Consider the following 11,740-nt stretch of genomic DNA (forward strand, 5'->3'; position numbering starts at 1 on the left):
GATTAACTGTTCTGGGTCACTGTGACATTGACCTTTGACCTACTGACCTCAAAACCAATAAGGGTCATCTGCTGGTTATGTCCAACCACCGTTTTAACTTTCATGATCCTCGGCCTAAGCTTTCTTGAATTACCATCTGGAAACTGATTAACTGTTCTGGGTCACTGTGACCTTGACCTTTGACCTACTGATCTCATAATCAATAGGGGTCATCTGCTGGTGATGACCAACCATCCTATCAACTTTCATGATCCTAAGCCCAAACATTTTTGAGTTATCATCTAGAACGGATTGGTTTACATACCGAACGAATGACCGATAGACCGACCAACATCTGCAAAACAATATACCGCTCCTTCTTCGAAGGGGGGCATAAAAATCACTGAAGTAGAAAATGCTGATAACATGCATAGTAAGACTTAGAAATGATCACATCTGTAAAGTTTGTTGTAAATCCACCTTATTATGTATAAGAAGTGGCTAAAACACGATAAAATTTGACAAATCTAGGGCCATAGCCCTGCTGAAAAACACCTAACTGGAACATGCTGACGATATGCACAACTTAGCTAGGCTATGAAGTTTGGTTTAATTCTACCTACTGGTATCGTAGCAGTTGTCCAGACAAGCTAAAATAAGACAATCATGGGCAATACCTCCACTGAAAATCACTGAACCAGAATGTGCAGTTTGGTTGAATTCTGGTGGAATCACGAAAGAAAATGGCCAAAACAACATAAAATCTGATGAACCAAGGGCCAAAACTTTGTTGAAAATCAGCAAACTGCAAAATGCCAATGACATGCACGCACAACTAGGCTTAGCAACAATCAATCCTGGAAAGTTAGGGTGTAAATCCATCCAATGGTGTTGAGGGCGTTGGGTGGACAAACTTTGTGACACACAGACAAACAGCAATAACTCAATATGTCTCCCCCACTACATGTGGGAGACTAATAAGTTGACATTACCATAAAAATAGATCAATATAAGGTGCCTTAACCACAATAACCAATAAATACAGGTTGACATCACCACAAAAATCAACAAATATAGATTGACATAACCATGAAAACCAATTAATATAAATCCCATTTCAAACTCACAGAAGGCTTGTGAAGTAACAAAGATACTTATCTGCACCATTAATCAAATTTGTTTTGTCTTCTAGAAGGTCAGTGGTTCTACCAAGGTGCTGTTCTATGCAGGAAGCTGTAACATTCTAATGAACACTTAGATTCTCCCTGAGGCAAGTGACCTATAACCTCAGCTCTAACTTCTAAGAATCTGTGTAAAAGTAATGTTAGAACGAACTTTTGCACTTTTGGCCTGCCGCTCTTGGACTGACCAGATAAATAAGGATAATGATAAACAGCAATATTTTCACTTCAAAGAAGCACACGAAACAAAATGATAAAAGTTTGAATGAGAAATGTTAGTCAAACAGTGTACAGGAAGAAATAAGTATCTAATAAAACTATAAATGCTAACCTGTGCCCATGTTGCCCTATAGTCCCCTGTGAGAGCACCAAGACCTGGTCCCTCAGGCTCTCTATCACACTTATCCTTGATATACTGAAACTGTTTCTGAAGTTCTGGAGGTGTTAGGGGCTCCTCATTTTCATCAACACCTTTCATGACAAAAATACGCCCTCGACAAAACACAGTCAAGTGAAGTGGAGTTGGTCCCTCAGATTCTGGAAAACAAGGAAAGGTGTAAGGTATCTGAGAAACTAACAAAATCAACACTACATACTGGAAAATCAGAATTTTTTTGTAAGGGATTTATTTTCACTATATTCGCTGTCATTATTTTCGAAAAATAAAACTTGTGAAATAGATATGATTTTCATAAATAGCCTTATAAATTATGATTCACAAAATGACCATACATATTACTAGTATTCTTGAAATAACAAACTTTTAGTTTCATGAAAATATCTTGATTTTACAGTATTATATTCTTTACAAAAATCTGATACATTTCTTTTGTTGCTGTTTTTTTCTCTAAGCAAGACATACCTTTCCTACCAAATTCTACATAAATGAAGAGTTATTTGTTATAATGGAAGCCTATGGAATAATCATTAGTGCCCGACTCAGATACCAAACATATGTTGACAATAGCAGTACCTGACTAAGATACTAAATATATGTTGAAAATAGCAGATACCAAATGTATGTTGACAATAACAGTTCCTGACCTAGCCAACAAATGTATGTTGACAAAAGCAGTTCCTGACCTAGCCACCAAATGTATGTTGACAAAAGCAATATCTGACCTAGACACCAAATATATGTTGACAATAGCAATACCTGACCTAGATACCAAATGATTGTTGATAACAGCAGTGCCTGACCTAGACACCAAATGTATATTGACAATAGCAGTGCCTGACCTAGACACCAAATATATGTTGACAATAGCAGTACCTGACCTAGATACCAAACGTATGTTGACAATAGCAGTTCCTGACCTAGAAACAAAACATATGCCGACAATAGCAGTACCTGACCTAGATACCAAATGTATGTTGACAACAGCAGTTCCTGACCTAGATACCAATGTATGTTGACAATAGCAATACCTGACCTAGATACCAAACGTATGTTGACAATAGCAATACCTGACCTAGACACCAAATGTATGTTGACAATAGCAGTTCCTGACCTAGATACCAAATGTATGTTGATAATAGCAATACCTGACCTAGATACCAAATGTATGTTGACAATAGCAGTACCCGACCTAGACACCAAATGTTTGTTGACAATAGCAGTTCCTGACCTAGACACCAAATGTATGTTGACAATAGCAGTTCCTGACCTAGCCACCAAATGTATGTTGACAATAGCAGTTCCTGACCTAGCCACCAAATGTATGTTGACAATAGCAGTTCCTGACCTAGATATCAAATGTATGTTGACAATAGCAGTTCCTGACCTAGAAACAAAATATATGTCGACAATAGCAGTACCTGACCTAGATACCAAACGTATGTTGACAATAGCAGTTCCAGACCTAGACACCAAATGTTTGTTGACAATAGCAGTTCCTGACCTAGATACCAAATGTATGTTGATAATAGCAGTGCCTGACCTGGAATAATCATTAGTGCCCGACTCAGATACCAAACATATGTTGACAACAGCAGTACTTGACTAAGATACTAAATATATGTTGAAAATAGCAGATACCAAACATATGTTGACAATAACAGTTCCTGACCTAGACACCAAATATATGCCGACAATAGCAGTACCTGACCTAGATACCAAATGCATGTTGACAATAGCAGTTCCTGACCTAGATACCAAATGTATGTTGACAATAGCAGTACCTGACTAAGATACTAAATATATGTTGAAAATAGCAGATACCAAACATGTGTTGACAATAACAGTTCCTGACCTAGATACCAAATATATGCCGACAATAGCAGTACCTGACCTAGATACCAAATGTATGTTGACAATAGCAGTTCCTGACCTAGACACAAAATGTATGTTGACAATAGCAGTTCCTGACCTAGATACCAAATGTATGTTGATAATAGCAATACCTGACCTAGACCACAGGCAATCGGCGTGTGACTTTGACCCCTTATGAATGATGGACCCCCCACCCTGTTATCTACAACCCAGATCCCAAACATAATAACAGAAAAACACATTTCCAAAAAAAAAAAAAAAAAAATGCTGTATATAAAAAAAATAAAGGTATGGTACTTTACGGCCAAACATTAAGGAAAAAATGGAATGGCCTCAGTAACGATCTCACTGCGTACACAATTTTCGGTCGATTTTTGAAAATCTGGTCTTAATCAACGCATAAAGCATAAATCTTAACGGTAAACATGCACTTTGGTCTCAAGGCTGCATCATTTTGATGCAGCGAGACGCTATTCTTTGACAAAATCATCTCGTACACGATGTGACCTAACCCGTATATTTCTCGGGCCAATAGACAAGTCAATGGCAGCCACCTATTCCCTTCGTTATTTCCAAGCACAATCGTGGCCAGCCTTTAGAAACATAAATAATTAGTCGCTTACCTTTAATTACTTCGTCCAGTTTCCGTCAATAACTATGCATCCAGCGTTGGGAAATTTCTTTCAAAACATCAGCTGCCATGTTTATACGGCGACCCGGAACTGGTTTTTACTACGTAGCCTTTTTGCGATTGGTCGATTCTGGAGGTGTGTTCTCCACGTGAGTTGGTATAAACATGGCAGCTGATGTTTTGAGAGAAATACAGCGTTGGGAAATTGACTGGATGCATCGTTATTGACGGAAACTGGACGAAGTAATTATAGGTAAGCGACTAATTATTTATGTTTCTAAAGGCTGGCCACGATTGTGCTTGGAAATAACGAAGGGAATAGGTGGCTGCCATTGACTTGTCTATTGGCCCGAGAAATATACGGGTTAGGTCACATCGTGTACGAGATGATTTTGTCAAAGAATAGCGTCTCGCTGCATCAAAATGATGCAGCCTTGAGACCAAAGTGCATGTTTACCGTTAAGATTTATGCTTTATGCGTTGATTAAGACCAGATTTTCAAAAATCGACCGAAAATTGTGTACGCAGTGAGATCGTTACTGAGGCCATTCCATTTTTTCCTTAATGTTTGGCCGTAAAGTACCATACCTTTATTTTTTTTATATACAGCATTTTTTTTTTTTTTTTTTTGGAAATGTGTTTTTCTGTTATTATGTTTGGGATCTGGGTTGTAGATAACAGGGTGGGGGGTCCATCATTCATAAGGGGTCAAAGTCACACGCCGATTGCCTGTGACCTAGACACCATATGTTTGTTGACAATAGCAGTTCCTGACCTAGATACCAAATGTATGTTGACAATAGCAGTTCCTGACCTAGAAACAAAATATATGTCGACAATAGCAGTACCTGACCTAGATACCAAACGTATGTTGACAATAGCAGTTCCAGACCTGGACATCAAATGTATATTGACAATAGCAATACCTGACCTAGACACCAAATGTAGGTTGACAATAGCAATTCCTGACCTAGATACCAAATGTATGTTGATAATAGCAGTGCCTGACCTGGAATAAGCATTAGTGCCTGACTCAGATACCAAACATATGTTGACAATAGCAGTACCTGACTAAGATACTAAATATATGTTGAAAATAGCAGATACCAAACATATGTTGACAATAACAGTTCCTGACCTAGACACCAAATATATGTTGACAATAGCAGTTCCTGACCTAGATACCAAATGTATGTTGACAATAGCAGTTCCTGACCTAGATATCAAATGTATGTTGACAATAGCAGTTCCTGACCTAGATACCAAATGTATGTTGATAATAGCAGTTCCTGACCTAGATATCAAATGTATGTTGACAATAGCAGTACCTGACCTAGACACCAAATCTATATGTTGACAATAGCAGTTCCTGACCTAGACACCAAATGTATGTTGATAATAGCAGTGCCTGACCTAGACATCAAATGTATGTTGATAATAGCAATGCCTGACCTAGATATCAAATGTATGCTGATAATAGCAGTGCCTGACCTAGATATCAAATGTATGTTGATAATACCAATACCTGACCTAGACACAAAATGTATGTTGACAATAGCAGTGCCTGACCTAGATATCAAATGTATGTTGATAATACCAATACCTGACCTAGACACAAAATGTATGCTGACAATAGCAGTGCCTGACCTAGATATCAAATGTATGTTGATAATACCAATACCTGACCTAGACACAAAATGTATGCTGACAATAGCAGTGCCTGACCTAGATATCAAATGTATGTTGATAATACCAATACCTGACCTAGACACAAAATGTATGTTGACAATAGCAGTGCCTGACCTAGATATCAAATGTATGTTGATAATACCAATACCTGACCTAGACACAAAATGTATGCTGACAATAGCAGTGCCTGACCTAGATATCAAATGTATGTTGATAATAGCAATACCTGACCTAGACACAAAATGTATGTTGATAATAGCAGTGCCTGATCTAGACACCAAATGTATGTTGAAGTTTTCAGACTGGTCTCAAATATACAGCCATATAACCATGGACTTAGCAGTCACAGTGGTAGCTCACTACAGTCTTCCTCAAGTAAATGGTAAAAGCTTGACTTTGCTAGCAATTTACTCCAGATACTGTTCCAAGTAAATTAAAACCATTTATAGTTGAGAAATCATCATCTGAAATCTGGTGCAAGTGGCCTGATTTGTTCTCACCAGGTTTAAAGTATGTCTTGAGATGGTCCCTCTGAGGTGCTGGTATTCTACAAGTACTGAAGAGACGTCTGAACTGGTTCATTGAAAGTCTGTTTCCTTTACTGTCCTTGTCTGGCTTAATTCTTTCTCTAAGCAATAATGGAAAATAAAGTAATCATATGTTCTAAAACTTTAGAATGTTATACAAAAATGACCTTATTATATATTTAAAAGATATCTATGAAAATATTATACATGTCTTATCAAAATCTTGTCTCAATTTTGCAATTTTTATTTAACTTCTTTCTAAATTTCTGTGAGTACAATTCAAGCTAGAAATATTCCAGGTAAAAAATAACTGTTTTCTGCCTCTCATCCAAGTTAAATGCAAGATGTTTTTGCTTTTAATCTATTAATTAAGTTGGCAAGATTTGTTCAAAGGTATTAGAATAATTAATTTGTAATGTTTAAAGAAACCCGTTAAGTCTAATCATTTCATAAAATCGTTTTAGAAATAACTGAACTATTTTATCTTATTTTTTTGCCAGTCATCTGAAAATTCAAATGTGACGAGTCCTTAAACAAGTAATGTTTATAAACTTTTACTCAAAGCAGATAACTAGTGCTGTCTGAATATTTAAACTTTTTATTACGTAAATCTGTGACAGAGCTACTTTAAATAAATCATGTTAATTGAATACTATAAGCAAAACTGACACAAACATTATTAAAGGGGCAGGCCTCGAGGTAAATCACATTATTCTGCTAATTTTCATAAGCATAATATATATTAGAGCTAAAGTCCTTCTTTTTATATCAAGTTTAAACTGCACAACTCATGCAATTTCTCTATGCTAGTGTTTATCATTAAACAAATACTGTCTAGATGGAACTCGCAGCTTCATTTCTACTTTTTCTTTTCAACTTTGTAGGATAAGAATACTTCCTAAATTTTGAAAACATTATCTGGAGTTGTGCCCCTTTAAAAAGTAGACAATACAAAGACATGCCAAGCAAAAGCAAGAAATAGATATAAACTATATAATGATTAGAACATGTATCAAATACAACTATAACCAAATACCAGTAAATCAAACTAATCAAAGCTTCATTTGAAGTCAAATTTTTAATGAAACTGCCTTGCTTGTACTATTCAATCTATATTTAAAGTAACTGACCTTTTTTTAAATCTTTTGAGTCACTCATTCAAAAGTTTTTGAAAAAAATGAAATCATTTTTAACAAGAGCTGTCTCCATAGGATGACACATGCCCCCGATGGCACTTTGAATGAATAGTTATGGCCGATGTTAGAGACTTTAGGACCTTTGACCTACGGAGCTGGGTCTTGCGCGCGACACGTCGTCTTACTGTGTCACTGATTCATGCATAGTTATTTTAAAATCCATGCATGAATGACAAAGATATGGACTGGACACGCCCATCAATGCACTATCATGAAAAATGACCTTTAACGTCTAAGTGTGACCTTGACCTTTGAGCTACGGACATGGGTCCTGCGCGCGACACGTCGTCTTACTGTGGTACACATTCATGCCAAGTTATTTGAAAATCCATCCATCGATGACAAAGATATGGACCGGACACACCCATCAATGCACTATCCTTTAACGTCTAAGTGTGACCTTGACCTTTGAGCTACGGACCTGGGTCCTGCGCGTGACATGTCGTCTTACTGTGATACACATTCATACCAATTTATTTGAAAATCCATCCATCGATGACAAAGATATGGACTGGACACGCCCATCAATGCACTATCCTTTAACGTCTAAGTGTGACCTTGACCTTTGAGCTACGGACATGGGTCTTGTGCGCTACATGTCGTCTTACTGTGGTACACATTTATGCCAAGTTATTTGAAAATCCATCCATCGATGACAAAGATATGGACCGGACATGCCCATCAATGCACTATCCTTTAACGTCTAAGTGTGACCTTGAACTTTGAGCTACGGACCTGGGTCTTGCACACGACAAGTCGTCTTACTGTGGTACACATTCATGCCAAGTTATTTGAAAATCCATCCATCGATGACAAAGATATGGACCGGACACGGAAATTGCGGACAGACCAACAGACCGACAGACAGACACTTTAAAAACTATATGCCTCCCTTCGGGGGAATAAAGAGGTTACGTATGTAAAGTTGCCTTTTGGTGTGACATTTTTGACAAATAGTACTTCAAAGTGTTTCTTTAAAATACGTATCCAAGTTCCAAGGTCTTAAGTAACGGCTGAAGAGAATAATTAGGTTATTTGGGGGAAGGCCTACGTGTTCAGCTGAACTATTTTTAACCTAATGTGTAGTCTTGTTACTTATATGACTGAAAAATTGTTGATGCAGATGATAAACTCAAACACACTCATACAACTTAGATTCAAGACTTATAATAAATAAAGTTGTTACTGCTAAATATCTGTTGTCTTATTCTGTTTCCTTTGTGTGCAGGTTGGCAGTGAGATTATTTCATTACTTAGATGACTGTCACTTTTAAAATAACATTAAAATATACAGAACATAACTTTATCTTTTTTTTCTGATAGATCACTTCACTTTATCAATTGTTTGCTATATCATGAATAGAATCATCTTTAACAGCAGTAGCAGCAGCTGAAATGACAGAAAGCAGTTATTGTAATCACTGTTAGAGTGGCTGTCACTGTCAACCAAAGCAGCAGCGGAAATGGCTGAAATTTACAGTCATCATCATCATCATCAGCAGCAGCAGCAGCAGCAGCAGCAGCAGCTTCAGCAGCTTGAATGATATGAAGAAGTACTTGAAATCATTTTGTATCACTAGCCATATCATTAACATCATCATCAGCAGTAGCAGAAGCAGCTTACATGACAGAAAGAAGTGCTTGTAATCATTTAGTATCACCAGCAGTATCATTAACATCATCATCAGCAGCAGTAGCAGCAGCAGCTGAAATAAGCCTCCCTCCCCTTGGTGAGCAAACATTTTTAGGGTCGAAAATTGAGAAATCAGTCACTATAAAAAAAAATGTTTGGTTTACTTTGTTTTCTAAATATTACTGTAACAATAATAGTGTTCATATGACTGTGCTGATGCGGATGGCACAGATGACAGTCAAAATAGCAAGAGCTGTTTGTAAGACGCACATGCCCCCCTATGCTGGCCTGCTTCAGGCAACTGTGGAAGTAATTTTGTATGCTGTCTCCTTGACCTTTGGGCAACACAACCTCATATCTTAAGCCATCTACTGACCGCAGGCAAATTATTCTATGAAGTTTGAAGGCAGTAAGCCTTAAAGTGGAAGCCATATTCAGTCTGTAGGTCACTGTGACCTTGACCTTTGACTTCCTGACACTCAAAACAATTAGGATAAACTACTGACCACAGGTAATTTGAAGATTGTAAGCCAATGCATTATTTAGTTATTGAGTGGAAACCATTTTCAGTCCCAAGTTAATTGTGACATTAACCCTTAAAGTAATAAGAGTCTTGTAACTTTTCTTTAGCAAGCACAAAGATTATGTTTTCCAGTAAAACATTAGACTTAAAATGCAAAATAACTCCAAATGATTAAGCTAGATAATAACTAACAAGAGGGCCATATTGGCCTCAAGTCGCTCAACCGATCTTGACTATTTGACCTTGTATATCTGCACAACACACTGAATCATGAATGGTAACATCAGTTATTCTGTGTTTAGCACACAAAAACATAAAACAGATCATGTGCCCCCATTTGAACAAATCTGATGGAGAATCTTAAAAGGATGCCATGAACCAAGTTTAATGCGGTTCAAGGAAAAATTCATTTAAAGATATTTCTATTTTTAGCACTAGTAGCCTCTTACATTATAACAGATAATAACAAATTAAATGCTTCATCGGAAGTAGCTGTTAAAAGAAATTTTAATTTTAGTTCAAGTGGCTATAAAAGGGCTAAGTTCCCATATTTGAACAAAATGAAACGAGGACCTTAAAATGATGCAACAAACCCAAGTTTATAGAAGATCCGTTAAGCAGTGCATGAAAAGTTGTTTAAAGGTATTTCTATTTTTAGCTCTAGCAGCCCATACAAGGGGCCAAGCATCCATCTTTGAACAAATTTGCAAGAGGACCTTAATAGTGATGCCACAGACCAAGTTTGATGAAGATCCATCATGCTGTTAATGAGATGAATTTTAACCTCTAGCAGCTCTTATAAGGGTTGAAGTACCACCATTTAAACAAATTTAAGAGGGGACCTCACAATGATACTTCAATGAAAGTTTGATGAAGATCCATCTAGCAGTTCATGAAAACAAGCTGTTAATAGGTTTTTCTATTTTTAGCTTAGATGGCCTGTACAAAGGGCCAAGTGCACTCATTTGAAAAAACATTGGGAGAGTGCCTTATAATAGTGCTACAGATGAAGTTTGATAAAGATCCATTTTATTAATAAGCAGTTGTTTACAGGTTTTCCTATGTTTACCTCAAGTGGCCAATAAAAGGGGCCAAGTGCCCTGAGAATTGAAAAAAAAAATGAGAGAGGACTTTACAATTACTCTTGAGACCAAGTTTGATGATGATTCATTAAGCAATTCATGAGGAGACATTGTTTAAGGGTTTTATTTTCAAGTTTTAGCTCCAGTGGCCCCTAAAAAGGGCAAGTACTCCCATTTGAATAAAACTAGTTGAGGACCTTACAATGATGCTACAGACCAAGTTTCATGAAGCTCCATCAAGTGATTCATGAGAAAAGTTGTTTTTCTAGTTTAAGCTCAAGTGGCCCCTAAAGAGGCCAAGCCCCCCACCCCTGACCCCCATTTGAAACAAGAGGACCATGATGGTCCTGAATCGCTCACCTGTCCCCACATAAACTGAGTATGATGTCGTTTTTTTCTATTATTTGACATAGTGACCTAGTTTTTGAGCTCATGTGACCTAGTTCTGAATTTGACCTAAATATTATCAAGCTAAAAATTCTGACCAATTTTTATGAAGATCCATTGAAAAATATGGCCTCTAGAGAGGTCACAAGGTTTTGCTATTATTTTACATAATGACCTAGTTTTTAAAAGCATGTGATCCAGTTTTGTACTTGACCTAGATATCATCAAGGTGAACATTCTCAACATATTTTATGAAGATCTCATGAAAAATATGGCCTTTAGAGAGGTCACAAGGTTTTTCTATTTTTAGACCTACTGACCTAGTTTTTGACCGCACGTGACCCAGTTTCGAAATTCACCTAGATATCATCAAGGTGAACATTCTCACCAATTTTCATGAAGATCCATTGAAAAATATGGCCTCTAGAGAGGTCAAAAGGTTTTTCTATGTTTAGACCTAGTGACCTAGTTTTTGAACGCAGTTGACCCGGTTTCAAATTTGACCTAGATATCATCAAGATGAACATTCAGACCAACTTTCATACAGATCCCATGAAGAATATGGCCTCTAGAGTGGTCAAAAGGTTTTTCTATTATTTGACCTACTGACCTAGTTTTGGACCAGACGTGACCTAGTTTC

General features: G+C 37.1%; 1 protein-coding gene across 2 annotated transcripts in view; it reads right to left on the reverse strand.

The window, feature by feature from the left end:
• The window catches only part of LOC123531015 (peroxisomal carnitine O-octanoyltransferase-like), an 84,837-nt gene that overhangs the window by 19,002 nt on the left and 54,095 nt on the right, over positions 1 to 11,740 (reverse strand). For both annotated transcript variants that reach the window (XM_053517521.1, XM_053517522.1), the window contains exons 5-6: positions 6,253 to 6,380; positions 1,492 to 1,697 (exon numbers count right to left, since the gene is read on the reverse strand). In XM_053517521.1, coding sequence (XP_053373496.1) covers positions 1,492 to 1,697; positions 6,253 to 6,380 — 334 coding nt within the window. The remainder of the gene's footprint in view (positions 1 to 1,491; positions 1,698 to 6,252; positions 6,381 to 11,740) is intronic.

The sequence above is a fragment of the Mercenaria mercenaria genome, chromosome 11 (genome assembly GCF_021730395.1).
Source record: "Mercenaria mercenaria strain notata chromosome 11, MADL_Memer_1, whole genome shotgun sequence".
In the NCBI taxonomy this organism is placed as follows: domain Eukaryota; kingdom Metazoa; phylum Mollusca; class Bivalvia; order Venerida; family Veneridae; genus Mercenaria; species Mercenaria mercenaria.